Source organism: Gadus morhua, chromosome 20 (assembly GCF_902167405.1).
Source record: "Gadus morhua chromosome 20, gadMor3.0, whole genome shotgun sequence".
In the NCBI taxonomy this organism is placed as follows: Eukaryota; Metazoa; Chordata; class Actinopteri; order Gadiformes; family Gadidae; genus Gadus; species Gadus morhua.
Window position 1 is genome coordinate 14,163,486 of NC_044067.1, and position 24,965 is coordinate 14,188,450.

Sequence of the window (24,965 nt, forward strand, 5' to 3'; positions counted from 1 at the left end):
AAGCAGGGCATACTGTTCGTCAGTTCACAGACGTTCTGCAGAAACAGCCAGCCCTAATGCCGTGGCATTATCTTCAGGGCCTGTTGGTTGTTGGTTGTCATGCTGTCTCCAGTTAGGTTATTACGTTAAATACGTGTGTGTGTGGGACTTCATCAGGCCACCTTGACGTGGTGTGTCTGCTGGTGAGTCAGGGGGCCGAGGTGGGCTGCAAGGACAAGCGGGGCTACACCCCTCTGCACACAGCTGCCTCCAGCGGCCAGATCGCTGTGGTCCGACACCTGCTCAACCTCGCCGTAGAGGTAGCGCACACACACACACACACACACACACACACACACACACACACACACACACACACACACACACACACACACACACACACACACACACACACACACACACACACACACACACACACACATTGTTACTCGTTTTGGTACAGTTGTTTCAGCCGGTTATCCGTCCTCAACTTTCCAAATAAGAAAAACAATTAAAAAGAAAAACATTTTTGTTTTACTTCTATGATATCCATGCAAACCATCTCGCCAAAAGGCATCTCAGAAAACATTCTGGGTTTATTTTGCACAATGCCTATTTTTTGTTTGCCGTCTAAAACGAACGTCGCCCGCAGATAGACGAGTCCAACGCGTTCGGGAACACGGCGCTGCACGTGGCGTGCTTCAACGGACAGGACGCCGTCGTCAGCGAGCTCATCGACTACGGCGCCAACGTGGGCCAGTCCAACAACAAGGGCTTCACGCCGCTGCACTTCGCTGCCGCCTCCACGCACGGCGCCCTCTGCCTGGAGTTCCTGGTCAACAACGGGGCCGACGTCAATGTCCAGGTACTGAGCTCGTGGATCGAGTGTTACTGGTTCAGCTCTTAATCACAGTGACAGGCTCAAAAGGCCTCACCGGAAGGACACATTTTATAGCAGACCTGTACCCCTCACTCCTCCAAAATTAAATTAAATTTTCCCTTAATTATCAAGTAATAGGGATCCCTTCTTCCTCAGAGTTTCTGTCAGGGGTCCTTGTGTTTGTGTGTGCGTGCGTGCGTGCGTGCGTGCGTGCGTGCGTGCGTGCTACTGTTTCAATTTCAACTGTCTCAATACCCATCAATGACACGCTTTGTTGTTTGTCATCAAATGATTAATGAATCTAATGATAGTTATTGTAGATAAGTTACAGGATCGGATTTTTCCATTTTACATATGTTTGCTTACCTCAATGCATGCCGGCGTAAAGGTAAAACGCTAGCTGTTGACTAAATAATGTAAATGGTTAGAGTGTATAATAATATATTTCAATACAAAATATCTAATTTGAAGCAGTGTTCCTTAACAATGCTTTCCATATGGACAGTATTGATAGGCCTTACATACCCTGCACTATTGTTGTGCCCCTTTTTTAATGCTCTAATGCATCTGCACACTTTGAGACTTTGTATTGATTCAAGAGGGGAAGTGGCGGCTGGAAACATGGTGGAATGTTAAGAGCTCCTAAATTTAGGCCACGAGTTTCTTCCTTTTGAGTCATGTTGTGGCTGCTTTGTGTCGACGTCATCCATGTGTGTGACGCATCAATGTCATCCCTTTAAGTCGGAACGTTCCCTCTTTTGTTTCCTGTGACAGAGTCGGGATGGGAAGAGCCCTCTGCACATGACGGCCGTGCACGGGCGCTTCACACGCTCCCAGACCCTCATCCAGAATGGTGACTTGTGACATTCAATAAAATAAAGAAGCTATTAAAAATACAATTCAGATTATACATTAAGTACAATACCAATCTAATAATGACAAAAAAAAAAAATATCTATAGATATATATATAGATACTTTTTGGAGGCTGTCCTGGTTGCAATGTTCTTAATTGTTGTGAGTCTTTCCGGGCCTCTAACCTCCCTGGGGTTTCTTCCACTCCAGGCGGGGAAATCGACTGCGTGGACAAGGACGGCAACACCCCTCTGCACATCGCCGCCCGCTACGGTCATGAGCTGCTCATCAACACGCTGATCACCAGCGGAGCCGACTGCACGCGGTGGGCGATGGGTTTCCCTCCTCCAAACACGCATTTTAAAATCCTGTCCCTCCAACGCTCTCTCATTGATGTCCTTTCCTCTCCGTCCGATATGTGTGCAGGCGGGGGGTCCATGGAATGTTCCCCCTCCACATGGCGGCCCTGAACGCCCACTCGGACTGCTGTCGGAAGCTGCTGTCCTCAGGTACCAAAGAAACTACATTACCCATGAACCCTTGCCCCGTGGACCCTGACAGGAAGTATTCCACAAACGTTGAACTTTTTTTCTTCGTTAAAGAAGCATAACGCAGGGCTCAGTCCTCAACGCAACGACCCGGGTTTGATTCCTGCCCGTGGTTCTTTGCTGTAGGTCCTCCCCTCTCTCTCTCCCCCTGTCTAACTCTCCATGAGAGAAGCAAAAAAAATGCAAAAAAAAATCATAACGCAAAAAACGTAACATAATGTGTTTCATAATAATGGGAACGGTCAGGAATCTTGCGTCGGTGTCCAACCGATGGTCGTGTGATTATTGTAGGACGAATGTGTGAGACGTACAGGATACTGAGTTTCAACGAGGGCTCTCTGGCAAATATGAGAGTAATTTCCTCGCTGCAGAGCATGGAAACTGGACCCCTCGTGGTTTGGTCTCCTCTCTGCGGTTGATTCCTGCACAAGCGCAGGCATTCAGCCCGGGCCAGATTGGAGTCACACTCCTCCAGAGCAGTACAAAGCCCCAGTGAGGTGGGGGGGGGGGGGGGGGGTTACTTATCACTTATGTGCTCCGTGTCCTCCCCACACGCAATCCTGTCCTCTTCATCCCAATTCCCAATTTGACAAGGAAATCCGATGTTTATGCCATTGGGGGGGCACTTTCATCCAAAGAGGTTTCACTGATCCCTGCCTGTTGTTTGATACAGGAGGTGGCTTGAATTGTAGAAATGCGCACATCCAAGCTAGTAGTGCAGGTGTGTCGGGAGTGTGATATACATGGATGGAAGAATCAGAGAAATCTCCCTCAATCAAGACCAATAGAAGTGCTATTTAAGCTTCTGAGTGCGAGGATCTCCTTCAATTATTCTACAGGTGGCACTGGTGGCCCAAGTGAAACATGTATAAATGATCTTAGAGCGGTCAGGAATGGGAGCCGGTCACATGTATTGATCCACAGGACGATGTGCAGACCTCTCCCCTTGCTGAAATAAACAACGACGTGACGAAGTTTCCTAGTGCTTTGAACGTTGCAGCCGTCTGTACGCCTCTCACCGCCTCCCGCTCAACTCCGTCAACGCGGTATCTACCTGTCCCTCAGCCACTGGTTCTCTGTATCTTGTTGTCGGGTTATCGTGTGTCAATACCCGTTGCTCAGGGCTTGTGCTCTCTCTCTCTGTCTGGGACTCTGAGCTCCCCTGATGGGTAGTACACACTGCTCTCCTGTGCAAGCTCTCCCCTAACATGGTCATGTTGTGTTAACCCCCCCCAACCATGCTATCACTTGTCTTTCTACCATCCTCTCTCTCTTGCTCTCTCTCTCTCTCGCTCTCTCGCCTGCTCGCCCCCTCGCTCATTAATCGCTCTCTAATCCCTTCTCTCTCCCTCTCCATCCCCCCCTTCTTTCTCTCACCCCCTCTATCTCTTTTTCTTTCCCCCCCCTTCCCTCTCTCCCCCTTCTCTCTTTCCTCCTCTCTCCCCCTTCTCACTCTCCCCCTTTTCGTCTCTTTCACTCTCTTTCACTCACTCACCAGCTGTGTGTGTGCGTGTCTCTTTATTCTCTGTGACTGTATAGTGTCAACCCTGCTTTTCTTCTTCCTCTGTTTTATTTTCGTGTCGGTAGTGTGTATGTTCTTTTGGGGTGGGTCGATGGGGGGAGGGGTTTCGTAGTGCTGCCCTCTGCAGGTCGGAGGTCAGGGCCAGGGTGATGTTGATCGCCTCATTCTTGTCTGCAGGCTTCGAGATAGACACCCCCGACAGCCTCGGGAGGACCTGCCTGCACGCCGCCGCCGCGGGAGGGTGTGTACACACACACACACACACACACACACACACACACACACACACACACACACACACACACACACACACACACACACACACACACACACACACACACACACACACACACACACACACACACACACACACACACAGACTCCCATGCTAGTGTATTAGCATCCTGTTAAAGAATGAATTACAAAGAGTGCATCAATGTCAGGCTGGGAGGGAGCTGCTCCTGTTTGACTACCTCTCTGGGTAGGATGTGTGAATCATGTCAGCTGTGTGTGAGTCCTCTCTGACCTTCTCTCTGTGCGTGTTCCCCCGTGCAGTAATGTGGAGTGTGTGAAGCTGGTGCTGAGCAGCGGGGGGGACCACAACCGCAGGGACAAGTGTGGCAGGTCGGTGCTCCTTCTGTCATGGGTTTGAATCCCCATAGATGTATGTCTTTTACTGGTTACCGTCATTAAACAGAAGAAATGGCTTCCTCAATCATTTTATTTTAATTGTGTCACGAAACACAGAAAATACGATGGTTACGATGCATAGACCATCATATCTGACTACTTGACTTTGGGTTTTTTGGGCTCCAATGTTTTTCTTCTTAATTGTCTGTTTTAAATTGTTATATTTTATTCTTCATTGAGATACAGTAACCAAAAAGGTTACTGTATCTCAACAAAGTTGTTGGTATTGAAAATAACAGTCTGGTGTCACTTTATTGGAATGCAAACATGCTATTGGAGGTCTGCATGCAAAAAAATAATGTTTATGCATAAGAAGCATATGTATGCATCTTCTATGAAAATAAAGTGTATTAGACTATACCAGATGGCGTGTGTGTGTGTGTGTGTGTGTGTGTGTGTGTGTGTGTGTGTGTGTGTGTGTGTGTGTGTGTGTGTGTGTGTGTGTGTGTGTGTGTGTGTGTGTGTGTGTGTGTGTGTGTGTGTGTGTCGTGCTTACGCGTGACATTGAGCATGTATGCAAATATGCTTGAAATCTGAATTCTGCTCTGCCCTCCCTATCCCATATCTCTCTCTCCCCCTATCCCATCTCTCTCTCTCTCCCTCTCCCTCTCCCTCTCCCTCCCCCCCCCCCCCTCCCCCTCTCTCTCTCTCTCCCCCCCTCTCCCTCTCCCAGAACGTCCCTCCACTACGCGGCAGCCAGCCGGCACTACCAGTGCCTGGAGACCCTGGTGGCGTGCGGGATCTGCATCAACGCCACCGACCAATGGGGGCGCTCGGCCTTGCACTACGCCGCGGCGTCCGACCTGGACAGGAGGTGAGCGGGAGAAGCACTCGCACACACACACAGCTTTGACCGTGCTTAGAGGAATACATTGCAGATTGTCAACCAAATTTATATCACAAAAATGTCGGTAGTATACGCAAATTAAAGATGTTTACATATCTCCACAGTCTGCAGCCGGATCCCCCCCGTTCATTTGACGTAAAAATTCTAAAACAGTGCCCATTCTAACCACATTGTAATGATACAAAGCTGGTGGAAAATCCGCAAGTTGGTCCTGTTACTGCACCAGAAATGGGCAACAAACAAACCTAATAAGGAGCATTCAGACTGCACTGGAAAGAGTGAGGGACTTTTATCTATTTTTTTGTGTCAAACATAAAATCAAACTGTTCGGCCACATGTTCTGACTTGACACGTGACTTAGCAGGGTAACTGGGGTATAAATAAAAAAGCCTACCTATTTACCCTGACTTCAGAGACCTGACATCCAGTTAGAATATGTATGTCCTCGCTATTTGACTTATGTGCTTCATTGCCTGGCCTCTTGTCTAACCTCCCTCCCTCTGTCCGTCTCACCTTCCATCCCTCTGCTTCTCCCGCTCCTCTCCAGACGACGGCAGAACCTGGAGCCGGAGAGCGATGGCGTCCAGGCGGAGAGGGAGAAGGAGGCGGCGCAGTGAGTCTCGTGTCCTTTAAGATACCACCATCGTGACTCACTTCATTAGACTCTGCTGTCCATTGTCTGTTGAGCTGATTTCCCATGGCTGCCCCAGCCTGCGTGATGCTCTATAATTCAGAGTCGGGCTGGGGTTTTAGTTCTGGCTGTGCAGTGCCCGCGCCACACTGCCCCCCACAGTATGGTCGGAGAACACGCACTCTTAACCTGTGTGGAGTCGTTCAATACAATTTTGGGGTAACAAGGTTCAGTACAGAACATGTCTGGGGGACGGTTGCTATGGAGATAGCTATAGAGAGTAGCATGTGCGTGAGCTAGAACAGCAAAAGCTCATACATTTTTGCTGTTCGGGTCATGTGCGTATGTCCAGAGCAGTGTAGGCAGTAGGAGAAATGTTGGCAACCAAACAAGGTCTTTCTTAAATAGACAACTACCTTTTATGTTTTTATTTACTCTTGTGGCGAGTATTGTGCAGGTTTTTCAGTGTGTGTGTGTGTGTGTGTGTGGGCTGCCTGCTCTTTGTGGTATTAATATTGGTGTGTCTTTGTGTGGTGCGGCCTACTGTTTGTTGTGCTCACATGTGTTGTGGGGTGTTGTGTGCAGATGTTTAGAGTTCCTGTTGCAGAGTGGAGCGACAGCCAGCCTCAAAGACAAGCAGGGCTACAGCGCTGTGCACTATGCCGCTGCATACGGACACAGACACTGTCTGGAGCTGGTCAGTCACACACATGACACACACATGCACACACATGCACAGGCAAGCGTGCAAACACATAGTCACACACGCAGATAACACACAAACAAAACAAGCCCACACACACGCACACAAACGCACCCAAGCATACACACACGCAGTTTTCACACACACAAACACACTCACAAAACCCACACAAAACACGCACATTGTTTCCTCTAAACTGTGTGCATGTGCAATCGCACACTAAACCAAGTGTCTCCTTGCGCAGCAAATATCCGCAGCGTCCAAAAAAATACGCTGACCTTTTCCCCATTTGTTCTTCCTCTCAGAGGTAAGGTGGGTTGAACTGGAGATCAAATAACCTAATAACTGTTTATTTGATACTATTTTGTAACGTAGCCTCACCATCCAACTGAAGTCTATTCAGTGAGGGACAGATGACGAATTAACTATCGATAAAGCCATGTGCCCAACACTGTCCAGGCGATATTATGATGCGGTCAGGTTTGTTTAGTTAGACAGTCAATGAACGTCATTCGCTGTTCTTTCTGTCACCACGTCAGATGTTGCTCACAGGGCTGCACGTCATTCTCAGGTAGTTTGTGTGTTTGCTCAGACTGTTGAAAAAATTAAAGGAAACATTTACTCACACACACACACACGCACACACACACACACACACACACACACACACACACACACACACACACACACACACACACACACACACACACACACACACACACACACACACACACAGAGAGACAGAGCATACACACACACACACACACAAACACACAGACAGAGCATACACAAAGAGAGCATACACAAACACACACACCTTGTTGCACTGACACACAGCAAACACCACGTGATGATGTTCTATGCGCCTACTGAGGGCCATGTGGCAGGAAATGTATTCATTATGGGATATCTCCAGGCAATTTATTCAACACATGGAAATGACATTGCAGGGTGTTGTTGTCCGTTTCCATGGGTTTTGAGGGAAACAGAATGAAATACTTAACATTTATAATATAAATGGTTAAACAACCAAAATATAGCACATTCATAACAGATGATTAGGTCTTAACACATTCTTCGGCCTGCCATATGAATTCAATCTAAAATGTTTATTGAGGATTTAGTCACATATGTGGTGAAGCTTTCAAGTTTGTGTTTCTTTTTTTTTGGTACTCCTATTTTGAAGTTGCTGGATAGGGGCGAGAGCCACCAAGAAGAGCCAGATTCCCCCAGTGCCAGGAGCCCTCTGCACCTTGCTGTGAGTCACACACACACACACACACACACACACACACACACACACACACACACACACACACACACACACACACACACACACACACACACACACACACACACACACACACGTTTTGTTTGTGTTTTATCTGTGTGTGTGTCTTCGCATGCGTGCCTGTGCATCTGGGTGTGTGCGTGCATGTGTGTGTCATATGCAACAAACTACTAAAAATAAAACTGCCTGTGACCAACCTCAGGAGCCTTGAGTTTTTTCTAATTTATCGTTTGAGTCCAGCAAGATAAGCATGCCGATCCGCGCTTTCTTTAATTCCTCTATTTCAAGTCATCCCGCCAGTGATAGGAACCGGTCCTAACGTACCTCTTTATCGCACGCACACCGCTTCCTCCTTTCTCCTGTTTCATCAGCCCATGATGCTTCCTCTCTCTCTATCCATGCTGTGCTCTGAACCTTCCGACAGAAGCGATGCAATCACACTTAACCCTTTCCTAGCAGCACTATTCTCCATGTATTTCTGTTTCGGACCATTATGTTGATGCCGGTGCTGGGGACAATAATCCCGATGAAACTGTTAAATCCTGATTGCTAGGAAGTACAGGAGCTAATCAGTGTTTTAAACAGGACTGTGCCTCCCTGTGTCTTTCTGTCGTTTCTGCTCTCAGCTGTCATGCTCCATAGCTCATTTATGTATGTGAGTGTCTACTCCGGTGGGGTTATAAGTGTATCGTCCCCCCCCCCCTGTTTCCAGGCCTACCACGGCCATGCCCAGGCGCTGGAGGTCCTGCTGCAGGGGGCGCGGGAGGTGGACCAGGGCGACGAGGCCGGCCGGACGCCCCTGGCGCTGGCCTCGCTCCGGGGACACACGGACTGCGTCCACACGCTGCTCAGCCAGGGGGCGTCGCCGCACGCCGTGGACACCCAGTACGGCCGTTCGGCCGTCCACCTGGCCGGTAGGGCTCACTTGTTGTGATTTATATTTACATTGACGAGTGTAAGGCTCTCTCGTACGCCGGTTTCCAATCGTTGTTGCTTTCGTTCTGTGTTTGTTTTTTTCCTCTACAAAGTTTTCATTCTAATGATCCTCCCACGACTCCTATATTGCTCACACAAGCTTTCCTCCGGGGTTTCTTTTTCTCTGGTAGTGATGAATGGTCACACCACGTGCGTGCGCCTCCTGCTGGACGACCCCGACAGTGCGGACCTGGTGGACGCCGCTGACTCCCAGGGCCAGTGAGTCTTCCTCCTCCTGCCACACTGTCTCCTCCTCCTCCTCCTCATGCTGCTCAACCCTCCTCAGCCGCCAACTCCTAATCTCTCTCTCTCTCTCTCTCTCTCTCTCTCTCTCTCTCTCTCTCTCTCTCTCTCTCTCTCTCTCTCTCTCTCTCTCTCTCTCTCTCTCTCTCTCTCTCTCTCTCTCTCTCTCTCTCTCTCTCTCTCTCCAGGAGTCCTCTGATGCTGGCCGTGGCCGGGGGTCACGTGGACGCGGTGTCTCTGCTGCTGGAGAGAGAGGCCAACGCCAACATGGCCGACAACCATGGCCTCACGGCCCTGCACCTCGGGGTAAACACTTGTGTGCGCATGTGTTGCGTCGGAAAAAGTCGATCAACCTGATCCCATTTCCTTCAAGTCAATCCCCCAGTATGTCGGGCCACTTCCTGTGAAGCCTGTCTAGTCAGCAGTCAATCAAAACCCCTCAATAAGAAGATAACGGCAACATGAGCAGTCCATCATTAGAACGGAGCCTTATGGTGCAGTGCTTGTGGCGGCCTGTCACACCGCTCCCATTCCAACTCTTCTCCTTTTACCCTCCCTTGCCCCCCCCCCTCAGCTGCTGTGCGGTCAGGAGGAGTGCATCCAGTGTCTGCTGGAGCAGGAGGCCTCCGTGTTGCTAGGCGACGCGCGCGGCCGCACAGCCATCCACCTGGCGGCGGCCCGGGGCCACGCCTCCTGGCTGAGCGAGCTGCTGGGCATCGCGTGCTCGGACCCCCCCTCCCTGCCCCCGCTGCAGGACCGGTCGGGCTACACGCCCCTGCACTGGGCCTGCTACTACGGTACGGCCCCCCCCCCCCCCTGTAGCACTCCGCCGTCTCAAGGCCATGGAGGCTTTATTAACTGACTCTGAGACGTACATTAATATCGTTCGCCTCAGAGCTCAGCAATTGCCTTAGTCGTATTTTGAGGTTCATGGTGTATTTAGCAGTCCAAATAGCGGCGTATTTAGCAGTAACCTAAGTCAAATAGATGACTGAGGCAGATAGAGATGATGGCTTTTTTAAATTCTATATTGGCTCTGGCTTAGGATAGAGCCAATGAGGCACAGTGAATCAGCAGCGAGTTAGTTAAGATATCCCAATTTGGCCAAAATACGACAAAGGATATTGTGCCATGAGTCTAACGATATCCTTTTTGACATTTTCTTGACACGGTATTGTGATATATTATCTACACTTTTAGATCCGATTGTCTATCACTTTCACTTCAGAGGGGCATGATAGACTAGCGGTGAGCATCTTCTAATTTGCCCTTGTGACATCCATGTTGTTTTGTCCTTAAAACGCGGGTTCCTCTGTCCCCCGTGCAGGTCATGAGGGCTGCGTGGAGGTCCTGCTGGAGCAGAAAGGGTGCCGCTGCATCGACGGGAACCCCTTCACCCCTCTGCATTGCGCTGTGTACGTGGTCCCTCTACCTTACATCTCAAAGATGTTAACGCCGCACATGCTGCTGTTTGAATAGCGTATTAGCAGTATGGCTCCCTGACCGACGTGACTGGTCCATCGGACCGGTCCGACAGTCTGACCTATCAGCGCTCAGCAGAGGTAACCAGCAGAAGGCTGCGAGTCGGCAGCAGGGGCGGATCACACCGAATCATTGTTACTTTGTGTGCTCAGGGTGAACGACCACGAGCCCTGCGCCTCCCTGCTGCTGGAGGCCATGGGGTCGGACATCACCAGCTGTAAAGACGCCAAGGACAGGTACGCTAGCACCACACAGGATCCAGGAAGTGTACTGGTGATGCGCTGCTATTTATCTCATCCTTCCTCTACCTTCTCCCTCTCTCTCCCTCCGGCAGAACCCCCCTCCATGCAGCGGCCTTCTCGGGTCACGTGGACTGTGTCCAGCTGCTCCTCTCCCATGATGCACCAGTCGATGCCGTCGACCAATCGGGCCGCACGGCCCTGATGATGGCGGCGGAGAAGGGCAGAGTCGGCGTGCTTGGTAAAGACTGGAATGATGCATTGTTTGCTCTGCCGATTACCTCGCCAGAGCCAATGTGTCTTTGTTTGTCTTTTTGATGATGTGGCCATGTATGTATAGTTTATTCTTGTCATGGCTCTGATTAACTTATTTTGCTCATCTCCAGAGGTGCTGTTGACCAGCACTGAGGCCAACCTGAGTCTGACGGATAAAGACAGCAACACGGCCCTTCACCTGGCCTGCAGTAACGTAAGTTTCCACTCTGCGGGGATCCACTCAAGCCTGTATTAATTCCAACAGTGAGGTGAAACGGCTCCCCCTGCTGGTTGTATTCTCACAGTCCTATGGATTTTACCCATAGCGACGCTAAGTGAAAATAACAAAATAGGCTGTATCGCCGTAAGAAAGGGTAAGGGTTAGGTAAAGGATTTCCCTAACACCCTCTGGTACTTTTTTGCCAGTTGCTCATAGCTTATTCCTTTATCCATCTGAAATGGGTCACCAGTGTCATAGTTCCTCAGGGAATTGAACTACCTTTTTTTTCTTTTCAATTGGAAAATGGAATATTCAATGTGCTACCGTTACTGTTTCATGAACCTGCCCCTCTCTCTGTACAGGGAAAGCAGGACTGTGTCTTGTTAATCCTGGAGAAACTGGCCGACGCAGCTCTCATCAACGCCACGAATGCAGCGCTGCAAACGTGAGTGTCTTAGATGTTTTATTGTGCAGAGTAAAAGGATGTGGCTATATTTTTAACACAATTTGAGAATGAGCCTTTGGATTTACAGTCATTCACTTGGGTGTCCCAACAGGTTGTGTCACTGCAAGTCTGAGTCAATATATGTTAATACATTGCAAATATGCCCTAAATAGTAGCAAATAGGCCCTAAAGTAATCCTGTTTGCCTTGAACTCTGGTGAGATACTGAACCAGTACCCGCTTCGTAAACACACAATGTGCAAGATTTGCAATTTCAAACTATCTCCAGTCTAATAAAAAAAAACCCTCCTCCAATCCCACTCTCCTCCCTCACCCTACACCCTGCCCACCCTCAACCAGTGCTGCTGTCTGAGTCAGCCTAACCTACGTCCCTGCAGCCGTGAAGCCAGCTACATGACAGAATGGGTTTCAGGGCACATCTCAAACCGAAACAATTAGCATATCGTAGCCTTTAGCGACATTCACTGAAGTCACTGAAGTCACTGTGGATGAATGACTAACAGCCAGAGGGGAACATCTGGTCGGGGTGGAGGCCAACGAGAGGAGGCTGAGCATCAAGTGGAGCTCCTCCTCGTGTGTGTGTGTGTGTGTGTGTGTGTGTGTGTGTGTGTGTGTGTGTGTGTGTGTGTGTGTGTGTGTGTGTGTGTGTGTGTGTTGAGGTTCAATCAGGTTGAGCTCCTCCTAACGTGTGTGTGTGTGTGTGTGTGTGAACCTCCATGTGGTCTCTCTGACAGACCCCTGCACCTGGCTGCCCGCAGCGGGCTGAAGCAGGCGGTGCAGGAGCTGCTGACACGGGGCGCCAGCGTCCAGACGGTGGACGAGAACGGTAGGTCACGTGACCCCGGTCGGTAGATTCTGCCGCGCGGTGAAGGTCGGTCGTCACTCTGTGGTGACGGACTATTACGATGAAAGAACTTTTATTGTGGAAAGCGAGTGGAGCAACGTAAAGCTGCTGTGATGTTCTGTGTGCGCCACGGGCCCTGTCTTGTTGCCTGTTTTACCTGCGCTCCAGTGCTAGTTGCATATTCTGTATAGCCTATCATCTGCTTTTCTTTTTGTCTTTTTGTTTGAATGCATCTATAGCATTAGCAGCGTTGTAAGCATTAGCATCTGCAGTCGTTTTATGCTCCTCTGTATGGCGCTTGCCTGCTTCATATTAATAGAATGCTGCTTCATCCCCTGTTTGTCCCCCTCCCCCCTCCTTATATTCTTTCTGCATCTTTCTCCCCCCCACCCCTGTCTGTCTCCCTCTTTTGCTGTCTGTCTCCCTCCCCTTTGCTGTCTGTCCCTCTTTCTGTCTGTCGCTCTCTCTCTCTCTGTCTGTGCCTCTCTCCCCAGGTCTGACCCCCGCTCTGGCTTGCGCTCCCAGCAGGGAGGTTGCCGACTGTCTGGCTCTCATTCTGGCTACCATGATGCCTTTCTGCTCCCCTTGCAGCTCCGGAGCTCCTTCCCCAGGCTCTCTCCTGAGGCAGCTGCCCCCCCAGCACGCGGGCAAGGCCCCTGCGGGGGGCCCCTCTGGGGCCGCCGTCACCGCGGGCCCCCGGGCCCCCCGCAGCCCCAGGAACCCCTCGGGGCCATCCAGTGAGGGGACCACCGAGAACGACTCGGAAGACTCCGAGACCTTTTGACACCCCCTGTCCCAAAAAGACCGCTTCGCTCCCTCCCTTTACCCCGCCCTGCCACCCGACCGCCTCCCCGTCTCGTCCCCCGTCTTGTGTGTCCCGGAGCACACCAGCCTGCACTCTCGGCCCTCCTACCTCAAAGTGTTCACCTAACTCTAGACACAGCCGCACCGCCAGCGTTTCCTCTCTGCGTACCACATGCAAGTCCCCGCACAGCGAGGGCCGTCCCAGGCGCTGCACGTCCCCCGTAACGGTTCAGCACTCGAAGGACCGCGCTCCACACGCACCCTACAGGGACGCGGTCAGCCCGTCGCGGCTCCCCCTGGAGCCGTCGGTGCCACGTCCGGCAAGCGCGCCGTCGACTCGTCATTTGGATGGGAAACGCTGGCGTGATAATGAATGGAAGGCCCTCCCAAAGTCCTCCGTAGTTTGGCTGCGTCCAAACGAAAAGATAACTAGGTTCAACGCCCGACGGCGAAAGGCTCGCGCAAACTCCCCCGTTTCACCGAAGAATGATGTCGTGTGTAAGGAAATTAGATAACTCACGGCAAGTTGACGCGGCACTGGCGGGGACGCGACGCAGCATTTTCAGTGGAGCCGATGAGTAAGAGACAACAGCCTCCATGCGTGTTCTCCACCGGCTGACATCCATCAGGGTCGGTGCGCTAAAGCCCCTGAGGGGATGGTCTACGGCCGGACGCGGGACGCTCACATCACAACCTTTTGATTACGTCAGAGCTCATTTTGATTTGAAGCCCCTCCTGTGATGGGTTGAGGTGGGGGTGGGGGTGGAGCAGGTGGTGTTGCATGCTCGTGTGGTTGCTCTTGTTCTTGTTCTTCTCTCCCACGGTGCCTGAAATCCAAACTGACCGTGGTACTTCAGTCCTCACGAGACCTGCCTCAGACACCCGTCTGTCCGTAGAGAAATTAAGCAAAGTAAAAAGAAGCCATTTTGTAACAAGCTGCAAACCGAAAAAGACGTGTAACTTCCACCTTTGTGTGTGTGTGTGTGTGTGTGTGTGTGTGTGTCTGTAAGTGTGTGTCTGTGTGGCGGGTGTTAGGTTGATGATTTAAAACTTTGACTTGTATGCAGAATTATTTAATTAATGCTTGAGGCTCCTTGCAGTTGACAAAGAGGTACGTAGAGTTTGAAAACCTGTCAATGGAAATGTTATCCCAAAACAAGCACAAATGATATTTAGAGGTTTTTGGGCGGCTTTAGGCCCAGATGTGAGGATTTTGGTCCTTATGTTGTTTTTATGTCCTTTTTTAAAAGCAAGTGTCCATACTGGGACATGTGGGCTGTTGGCTCTGTAACAGAAACCAGGGTATGCCATGTATTGATAAACACAAGGGTTTGCGGGGTCATTTTTTGCAGTGTTAACGGGGGGATGTTTATCTTAATGTGCACAGCCTATTCTGTACACTTTTTTTTTTTTTTTAAATATATATATATATATATATATATATATATATATATATATATATATATATATATATATATATATATATATATATATATAGAAAGCTCTTGGGACCTCGATCTGATTCTGCATTGTTGATTGTCCCACACTGAACTTCCTCCTCGTCCCACTGCTTCAGTATATCTTAGGTGGCCATCATCAGCCATTGTTCCATTTTCTTATGTACAATTTTAGCTGAGAATTCCTTCTTAAACAAAAGCTATTTTGGGTCCATTTTAGCAATTCCCCAAAACAATTGTTCAGCTGAATATTTATTGACGAATACACCAATGGTACAAACACTGCCAGCACTTACTTGGTCAATATATAGCACAGGACCCCCCCCCCCCATCACTTTTCCCTCCCCTGTCTTACCTTTGGTCTACCAGCTATGTGCCAGTGTGTTGCACCTGTCCAGTGCCTTGTGTGTCTCTGTTCTTATTTTGTAGAATGTCCACCTGGGCCGAATGCTGATGTCTTTTTCTGAATGGGATGCTTTTTCAGTTACGCGAGAGGTTACTTTCAGTTGCAAAGGGTCAAGGGCAAGAGGTGGTCATCCCTCATCGCGGGACCGCTCTGCACATCTACGAGGCTTTGATGTGTGTGTGTGTGTGTGTGTGTGTGTGTGTGTGTGTGTGTGTGTGTGCAGAGAATAATTAGTTTATTATTTTATTTCTTTTGTATATTGTGTCGTGCACAGATCTCCATCGGTGAAAGAAAATGGGACGACTTTATTCCCAGACCCCAATCCTCCACACAATATAAATTCAGAAAGCGAGAGAGATGAAGTGTGTAATTCAGCCTGCCTCCCCTCAGCAGGGGGGGGGTCTTAAGTCTGCCTCCACAGGGACCACGCAACACAAGATCACCGGCCCTCCGCCCCTGTTGGACTGAGAACCGAATGGTCCGTCACATCTAGAGGATGGGCTTCACCGGTCGCGACAATCACCGTCTTGAGTGGTCGTGGGTGTGTTTGTGTGAGCGTGTGTCTGATGTTTTGCTTTGTTTTCTCTACACAAGTTCCTATTGCAGTAAGATTGCTGATGCAGGATTGCGATTCCTGATGCAGTGAGAATGCTGTTTGTCAGCTACCCTTTGTTTTATATGAAGTGTACAAAAATAAAAAAAATGAGAGGTTTGTTTTAACTTACCACCGAAAGTGTGTTTCTGAAAACAATGTGCAATATATATATAGAGGAATCATTCCTCTTATACACATCTTACTAAAGGATCCATAGAAAAGTACACTGGCTGTAAACTGTTATATTTTAATATATTCTAATTTGTTTGTAAATATGCATAATTTAATAGTTACCAAAAGAATATTCATTCATGTTGTAGTGGTCTGTCTGTGTCCAATTGATGTCTCTTCCTCAAAGTTATTACAAACCAATGAATGCATGGTTAACTTATTTTGGAAGGCTATTATTACTGAACACAACAGGCCATTACAAACATACCTTACATTGGCTACTATTGTGAAAGTAACATCAAATGCTAACCTATGCGCACCGGGGAGCAGGGCCATTTCTGGCCATCTAGGAGCCCTACGCCGGACATGCGTTTTTAAATTAGAAGTTTTGAAGAAAGCAAACTACTGTCTTTGTTGTTGCTCACCATTTAGCCTACGTATTCCTACCTTTCCTTCTCTCGAGAACCCACCCACCGTACGGTTCGCCTTTTATGACTGATTTTACATGAAATCTCTCACGTAAGTAGTACTAATTTGATTGGTGACTTCGGGGAACCGATTTTTATAGTTAGAAACGGACCTTACTTCTCCCTTCCACCCCTTGTCTATCCAACTGCTCAACACTGGACAAGTCCTCTTCAACATGCAAAGTATTTAAGGATGTTAAGAAGTAATACTCTTAATGCCTCCATGGGGGAATAATAATAAAAAAAAGTAGGTCACATCTTGCTGTCACATCGTACATATTTCCAACGTAAAATTGCGAGCATATAGCAGACTGAAGAGCTCACAAGCTAGCTGGTCACTTGCGCTATAGCCCAATAAATTGTGGGTCTAACACGTTTAACACATATAACTTAAGGATCGCCCGAATCTATTTCCTTCAAAGATACATTTTGGTGACTTGGAAACAATTTTTCAGGCGAGGCAGTATTTATTGCCCTATCTTGAGATATATTTTTGGCCAGGGTGTCACACACAGGTTTTTTTGTTGAAGTTCGTGACCTAGACTGTCCACTAGATGGAGTAAGAGTGGTAGCTCCCTAACGTTTACATTTATCTTGCGCTGATAAAGGTTATTTTGGTTCATCAAACCTTTACCAAAGTAACCGGGTACAATCGCACACGTAATCTTAGTTGGGATTGACGTCAGTCAGGAGTAAATAGTGTTATTTCATCACAACAAATGCATTTTACTTCTCTAGCGTTCTGGTTGGCGCATGTCAGCCTACGTCATCAGTTACTGCCAAGTAGGTCATGGATTGAATCATGAGTCTATTAGTGTCTTTTGGGCTAAATATAAGTAGTGTAACAGGGCTATATGTGGTTGACAATGAGTGGTGTATAATTTATTAGTTTGTTGTGTTATTTAATTTGTAAACCGTCTGTGAGAGTGACATACCTGGAGAAGTGGTCCGTAGCACTGACAGTATTCAGCATCGCTTCTCGGCCTTTTGGCTAAGATCAAGTGTAGTATCTGTTCTTATCAGTTTAATATCTGATACGTCCCCTACCCGGGGACCATATATTAAATTGATTTTTGGAACTGGGAGATGGAAAAGGGGCTTGCTCCGTCCACTCCACGCATCGACCTGGTATTGCAGTACCTCCAGGAACGGTGCACCCCCTAATGCTGTCAATTAAAATTTGAGATTTTTTAGTGTATGTAACATATATTCTGTATGTGTTTCTCAAGTATTCTATGTAGCTATGCGGTCATATTTAAGCCCAAAATTCGTTTTACACTATTATAACTTGGATTTGACAAATGTCAATGTCCAGAGAATTATAACGCATTTTGAAATCAAATCGTATACTTATCCAAATTAGCTGTAAATTCAAACCTCATTTGTTTATTATACGCCGGTGTTCAATTAATTGTTTATTTACTACCTGTCTGCAAGGTTGAAGATCCCTGGAATTGTTCTCTGCTGAGAATTACTTTGTAAACAAAATCTATTTGTGTATCACACTACACACCAGCAGGTGGCGCTGTTGAGTCAGTTTAAGGCCGCCAGGACGATCTTTTTTTCTCCCCAAAATCTTTATTTGATGCCGGCCAACCGTGAGTGGATTCTATGGAAAGCCAAGAAGGCCACTAACTGGCCCTAGAATGGCGCGGTAAAATATGAAGGTATTATTGTAGCAAAAGTCTTTAGCACCCGTAACTGCAGAATTTGGATGCGTACACTAAAGTCACAGTCAATTTGAAGTCGTATATATTTATTTTGCATGTGTACTCTAAAGTCACAAATGTGTAACAGTACATTTGTAGTCGTAAAAAATAAATAATATATTTTTTATACCATTGTAAACACAAAATAGGGTCTACGAGTACGCAAATCTGTGTTACAGGTGCACAAATCCTTTTGCTACAATTATTGCAGCGCAGTTGGTGCAAAACACATTCGCACACCCGTGTTTCATAATCTGAGAACATGCCCGAAAAGATGTGCATTCGTAAACCCAAATTTGAACTAATGCATCAGAAGTTGCACATCTGTGAAAAATTTCCTCACAAATAAAATGATAAAGAACGCTATTTTAATTCAGCAGTTTAATGAGCGAGCACAAATCCATTTTACAACTGCTCGAATCTGCTCTTGCAAGTCTCAGCTGTGGGTTTTTTTGCAGGTTGTTTTGCACCACGTCTAGGTGGTAAATGTGTAGCAAAAGTATTCGTATCCGTAGATGCCAGATCGTCCGTGAGCGGGACAAAATAGTCCCGCCCATAATTTCCTAATCCAATGAAAATTGCCGGCAGGGATGCATTTCTCAAATTACACTGGGACCCACTGCGTGCCAGCCATGGAGCTATAAAGATCACAGCATACTCAGCGCGGGATACGTTTCTTTATGGAGAAGTGAAGAGGGCGTCCTACTGAACGGAGGTGGGTATCCTACATTATGTTAAATGAAATGACTTAGTTAAAGTGAATTCCCCCCAAAGTTTTGCATTAACATTTCTGAACTTATGTTATGGCGACCATTAAAATACATTGAAGGACATTTGCGGCATGTTAATGAAATACTTTGGGGGGAATTCACTTGAACTAAGTCATTTCATTTAACATAATGTAGGATACCCACCTCTGTTCAGTAGGACGCCCTCTCCACTTCTCCAGAAAGAAACGTATCCCGCGCCGCAGAGGGACTATTTTGTCCCGCCCACGGACGCTCTGGCATCTACGGATACAAATACTTTTGCTACACATTTACCACCTAGACCGGGTGCAAAACAACCTGAAAAAAACCCCACAGCTGAGACTTGCAGGAGCAGATTCGAGCAGTTGTAAAATGGATTTGTGTTCACTCATTAAAATGCTGAATTAACATAGCGTTCTTTATCATTTTATTTGTGAGGACATTTTTCACAGATGTGCAACTTCTGATGCATTAGTTCAAATTTGGGTTTACGAATGCACATCTTTTCGGGCATGTTCTCAGATTATGAAACAAAGGTGTGCGAAGGTGTTTTGTACCAACTGCGCTGCAATAATTGTAGCAAAAGGATTTGTGCACCTGTAACACAGATTTGCGTACTCGTAGACCCTATTTTGTGTTTACAGTGGTATAAAAAAAATATATATTGTAGTGCATAGTAAAAGTGCTAAACCGCACGGAAACCGTACGGAATCCGTGCGGTTTGGCAGGAACAGCTCCACCTGTTGTTGTGTAGTGTGAATCACAGGACATTTGTTTGTCACGTGACTTTAGCCACTAATTTTCAAGTGCCCCTGACTGCAGCTCGCAGATTGAGGAGGAGCTAAATGTGGGCGGGCTTAAACGTTTAAGCCAGCCCTCATTTGAGGAAAATTCCGCGCAGTATCATGGGGTCTGTTCGAAACGCACACACGCACACAAAACGTGTTTTACTCACGCACAATGATTCACACACACGCTCAGTGTCGCTTGCAAATACAAAACATCATTCACAAACTAATGCATTTTGCTTCAGAAACAAATAGGCTACAGTATGTTTTACACAAAGCACAAAAAAAAATCCTTATAGTAGCCTACACAAAACAATTCTACAAGTACGGAACGGAACACTGAAAGCTGCGCGTGGATCGGAAGGCATTTGCGCACGGATTGACTTGACATCGAAAAATATGAATGGGTTTCAATTGAGAGAAAGTAATTATTTCTGGTCCCAGTCTTTATATGCCCTGGATTACACATATGTTATTTGTGGATTTAAATGATAATTTTTCATGCACGGAAAATGAGGCCACTTTGTGAACTACATCTCTTCGCTGTTGTCGACGGGAATTATATACGTCACCACCCGCACTTGGAACTCCGGTACAGATATGGCGATCTCTCTGGTCCACTTCACCGCTTTTTTCCAAGGGAATTATAAAAGCATTGAAAGAGGTGCAAACCATTATAAGTCGGGGCATGTGGAGAGTTTCAGTTATGCCGATGGGGGATTGTCGGTCTTGTCCACGCCAGTCGCAGGGAGCATGACATCACATAGCCTACGAGACGTGTAGTCTTTCTCATTGTTAGGTTAAGTAATCCTTTATTTATCCCTTTTAAGGGGGGAATTCTTCTCTGCTTTCGACCCATCTGGGCAGCCGGTGAACACATACACACACAGAGGTCCACACACATGGGGCACACAATCACGGAGCAGTGGGATGCCGCGGTGCAGCGCCCGGGGAGCAGGTGGGCGTTTCAGTTGACTTGTTCAAGGGCACCGTGGAGACTCGGGATTTGGAACCAGTATGCCACGAATGCCCTAAAAGAGACGTTCCCATACCGGGAGTCGAACCCGGGCCGCCTGGGTGAAAACCAGGAATCCTAACCGCTAGACCATATGGGAATAATGTGTTTGCCCTACAGCCTTTAACTCAACAATTGCACGATAAACGGTCATACTCTTGACAGGAAAAATTATCATTTAAATCCACGAACAACATATGTGTAATCTGGGCCATATAAAGATTGGGACCAGAAGATAATTATTTTCTCTTCATTGAAACCCATTCATATTATTCGATCTCATAGGTCCCATGGGCTCTACCGGAAAGGGCGTGACTTCGCCACTCTAACAAGCGGCAGTCAGTAAAATGCAAAGTAGGTTGCATCTGTCTGCATGGGGGATTTGCAAAGAAAATTGGTCTACACATGTTGGTGTGTCACATCACATTGTATATATTTTTTCTACGTAAAAATGCAATCATACAATGACTGAAGAGATCACATCCTAGCTTGTCACTTGCGCCGCAGACCAATCAATTGTAGGTATATTACTCTTGCAAACATATTAGGAAAATCGGTGTAAATGTCCACCAAGGAGACACGTTGACCTATTTCTCTGTGACTTGGAAACAACGTGTCAGGCGAGACCGTACTAGTTGCCATGTTTTGAGATTGATAAAAAACGGTATAAAAATGGTATCAAGGCAACTGTAGAAACGCATTGATTTCGTTTTCGCCAGTGTTTGCAGTTCACACAATGAATATAGGGTTCACACACAGCTCGGCTTTGTTGAAGTTGATGACCTAAACTGTCCACTAGATGGAGGAGGAGTGGTAGCTTCCTAACGTGTGCAATTATCTTTCATTGATAAAGGTTACTTTGGTTCATCACCTGTACCAAACGAACACAATTGAATCGTAAAAATGTGTCTGCTGTTGAGATGTACGTCAGTCAGGAGTATATAATGTTATTTCATCACAACAAACTCATTTTACTGCTCTAGCATTCTGGTTGGCGCATGTCAGCCTACGTCATCGGTAACTGCCACGTGTGCAATGAATTTAATCAAGTGTCGATATAAAATAGTTATTTCCGGGCTAAATATAAGGAAGGTAACAGGCTATATGTGGTTGACAATCAGTGGTGTATATTTTATTAGTTTGTTCTGTTATTTAATTTGTAAACCGTCCGTGAGAGTGACATACCTGGAGAAGTGTTCCGTAGCACTAACAGTACTCAGCATCGCTTCTCGGCCTTTTGGCTAAGATCAAGTGTAGTATCTGTTCTTATCAGTTTAATATCTGATACGTCCCCTACCCGGGGACCATATATTAAATTGATTTTTGGAACTGGGAGATGGAAAAGGGGCTTGCTCCGTCCACTCCACGCATCGACCTGGTATTGCAGTACCTCCAGGAACGGTGCACCCCCTAACGCTGTCAATTAAAAATTGAGCTTTTTTATAGTGTATGTATTGTAACATATATTTTGTATGTGTTTCTCAAGGATTGTATGTAGCTATGCGGTCATATTTAAGCCCAAAATTCGTTTTACACTATTATAACTTGGATTTGACAAATGTCAATGTCCAGAGAATTATAACGCATTTTGAAATCAAATCCTATACTTAGCTGTAAATTCAAACCTCATTTGTTTATTATAAGCCGGTGTTCAATTAATTGTTTATTTTCTACCTGTCTGCAAGGTTGAAGATCCCTGGAATTGTTCTCTGCTGAGAATTACTTTGTAAACAAAATCTATTTGTGTATCACACTACACACCAGCAGGTGGCGCTGTTGAGTCAGTTTAAGGCCGCCAGGACGATCTTTTTTTCTCCCCAAAATCTTTATTTGATGCTGGCCAACCGTGAGTGGATTCTATGGAAAGCCAAGAAGGCCACTAACTGGCCCTAGAATGGCGCGGTAAAATATGAAGGTATTATTGTAGCAAAAGTCTTTAGCACCTGTAACTGCAGAATTTGAATGCGTACACTAAAGTCACAGTAAATTTGAAGTCGTATATATTTATTTTGCATGTGTACTCTAAAGTCACAAATGTGTAACAGTACATTTGTAGTCGTAAAAAATAAATAATATATTTTCGCTTCTCGGCCTTTTGGCTAAGACAGTGATCCCCTCTGTTGTCTGTTTATATATTGCCTATTTTGTGGCAATTATATAGCAGGTTAGGAGGATATTGCACCATCTTTTTGGTAAGTTGGGGTCAATTACCAGTTGCTGATACCCTTTACCAAGAAGACCATTGTCCAGTTCGTTTAAACGATAAGGTAAGTGGATTTTATTATTTTATTGTTGCCTGTATTACTTTGTTTGCTCACTGTTTTATTGCTTTTAACCTCGTAAATATTTAAGAGTGTGGTGTCTCCATCATGTCGGTTAACCCCTCCGGCATGAGGAGGCACCACAGTGTCCGTTTTAAATTTAAATCAATGAATGGAATTTTAATTCAGATGTCCCGGCTTGATTTTTCAAGGAAGCACATCCAAGGAATCCTGAAGTTTACAGCAAACGATTTGAATTGTATTCTTGCTCTGCCCTTTAACAAAGGATTCGATGTTAGCTTCGCAGCCGCAACAACCCTCAAAGAATTTTGGACACGCTACGACACGGTAAAAGACCAGTTCTCAGCATTTGAAGTGGAGAGACTAAATGATGATTCCATTAAAACCGTAATCGTCAGGATGTTCAATGAAACTGTAAATGCTGATGATATTTGTATATGGCTGGCAAGATACTGCACTGTGAGGGCCCAGGCCACCAAGGTGAGAGATGAGGATGGCATCTGGAACTGTTCATGGAGGGTCCCCATACAACAATGGCGGGACCCACATGGCTTCCAGGGCCTGAAACATCTCCCATCCATGATGGCTCTTGGAGAGAACAGGGGCTACATTCACTACCAGGGACAGCCCAAGCTCTGCCGCAAGTGTGGCGAGCAAGGGCACCTGGCGGAAGCGTGTACCAAGGTTGTTTGCGGCAAATGTAGAGAAATTGGACACTCTTTTGAAGAATGTACCAATGGCAGGAAGTGCAACCTCTGTGGAGACTCAAACCATCTCTTCAGAGATTGCCCGAAATCTTTTGCTAACAAAGTAAAACAAAATGCAAGGAAATTGGCAGACGGGGGAGCACAAACAATTGAAGACGCCAGGGTGGAAAAAATTACTCTGATTGGGGGAGAGGGGGAGGGGCCTGAGGTTGCCCCACCTAGTGGTGAGGTGAAAGAGGGCGGTGGGGCCCAGGCAGCCGGTGGAGCTGAGATGGACTCCACTTCAGACTCTGAGGAAACCGGGAGCCTCGAAACAGTCGGCCGGTCGGAAGAGTCTGAAGTGGAGTCCAGTGAAGCATCCCTCCCAGGAGCCCAGCCAGGTAAGAGAGCAGTGTCGGAGATGTCCTTGGAAACCAACGGAGCCTTAGAGAAAAGGGGAAGAACTGGCTCCTCAAACAGTCCATCTGTCGAGGAGTCCAGAGTCTTCCCGAACCACCCCCCCAACACTCTCTCCTTTTTAAATATGGCACTACAGTCAACCCCAAAGGACTCTGTTTTAAACCATGCTCGAGTCTGGGAGGGGAATGAAGGGGACGAAATTACCCCAGACCGTTTTTAGTCTTTTAATGCATAGCTGTCTTTTAAATACCATACTCATGATCCTCACCTTTTCTACACTCAATGTGAGAAGTGTGAAATCAAGAGTTAGAACTCAGACGATTTTATCCTTTCTAAATAATTTTAAGTCAGATGTGTTTTTATTACAAGAATGTGCATTGCCCTTTTTAAAAAACTACAGGATATGGGAGGAGAAATGGCCACACAAATCTCTATGGAGCGGTTCAAATGAGAACAGAAATGACGGCGTGGCCATTTTAATCAAGAACCCCTCAATTCTGGTGAAGGGCAGCACTGTGGTGAGAGACGGAAGGGCACTTTTAGCACACTTGACTTTTATGGGAAGGGATTTTAATCTCTTAAACATCTATGGTTTTAACAACAAAAATGACAGACATGACCTTTTAGAAAACTTGCAGCCCCACATGCTAGGCCGAACGCCATTAGTTTTAGGGGGAGATTTTAATTGTATTTTAAATAGAAGTGATAGGAGAGGGGCAGGGGATGATTTTAAAGTGGACAAGACGTC

General features: G+C 46.9%; 1 protein-coding gene and 3 non-coding genes across 5 annotated transcripts in view; 3 read left to right on the forward strand and 1 right to left on the reverse strand.

Annotated features, from left to right (window-relative positions):
- Positions 1 to 14,401, forward strand: part of ankrd44 (ankyrin repeat domain 44) — a 23,191-nt gene extending 8,790 nt beyond the window's left edge. The window contains exons 7-28 of one of the 2 annotated variants that reach the window (XM_030343238.1): positions 157 to 299; positions 632 to 844; positions 1,634 to 1,712; positions 1,924 to 2,038; positions 2,140 to 2,222; positions 3,961 to 4,024; positions 4,339 to 4,407; positions 5,147 to 5,287; positions 5,868 to 5,933; positions 6,537 to 6,648; positions 7,841 to 7,912; positions 8,658 to 8,859; positions 9,052 to 9,139; positions 9,352 to 9,469; positions 9,738 to 9,960; positions 10,491 to 10,578; positions 10,798 to 10,881; positions 10,980 to 11,125; positions 11,271 to 11,353; positions 11,722 to 11,804; positions 12,559 to 12,650; positions 13,163 to 14,401. In XM_030343238.1, the coding sequence (XP_030199098.1) occupies positions 157 to 299; positions 632 to 844; positions 1,634 to 1,712; positions 1,924 to 2,038; positions 2,140 to 2,222; positions 3,961 to 4,024; positions 4,339 to 4,407; positions 5,147 to 5,287; positions 5,868 to 5,933; positions 6,537 to 6,648; positions 7,841 to 7,912; positions 8,658 to 8,859; positions 9,052 to 9,139; positions 9,352 to 9,469; positions 9,738 to 9,960; positions 10,491 to 10,578; positions 10,798 to 10,881; positions 10,980 to 11,125; positions 11,271 to 11,353; positions 11,722 to 11,804; positions 12,559 to 12,650; positions 13,163 to 13,452 (2,654 nt within the window). In that variant the 3' untranslated portion in view covers positions 13,453 to 14,401. The remainder of the gene's footprint in view (positions 1 to 156; positions 300 to 631; positions 845 to 1,633; positions 1,713 to 1,923; positions 2,039 to 2,139; positions 2,223 to 3,960; positions 4,025 to 4,338; positions 4,408 to 5,146; positions 5,288 to 5,867; positions 5,934 to 6,536; positions 6,649 to 7,840; positions 7,913 to 8,657; positions 8,860 to 9,051; positions 9,140 to 9,351; positions 9,470 to 9,737; positions 9,961 to 10,490; positions 10,579 to 10,797; positions 10,882 to 10,979; positions 11,126 to 11,270; positions 11,354 to 11,721; positions 11,805 to 12,558; positions 12,651 to 13,162) is intronic. The other variant, XM_030343239.1, reaches the window with a different exon arrangement.
- A 3,138-nt stretch (positions 14,402 to 17,539) lies between these two features.
- On the forward strand, positions 17,540 to 17,730 carry LOC115533754 (U2 spliceosomal RNA). Its single transcript, XR_003974245.1, has one exon. It is a non-coding gene; the product is annotated as a U2 spliceosomal RNA (small nuclear RNA).
- Positions 17,731 to 20,857: 3,127 nt separating this feature from the next.
- trnae-uuc (transfer RNA glutamic acid (anticodon UUC)) lies at positions 20,858 to 20,929 on the reverse strand. The gene has a single exon. It is a non-coding gene; the product is annotated as a tRNA-Glu (tRNA).
- Positions 20,930 to 22,050: 1,121 nt separating this feature from the next.
- On the forward strand, positions 22,051 to 22,241 carry LOC115533755 (U2 spliceosomal RNA). The gene has a single exon (XR_003974246.1). It is a non-coding gene; the product is annotated as a U2 spliceosomal RNA (small nuclear RNA).
- The last annotated feature ends 2,724 nt before the right edge of the window (positions 22,242 to 24,965 follow it).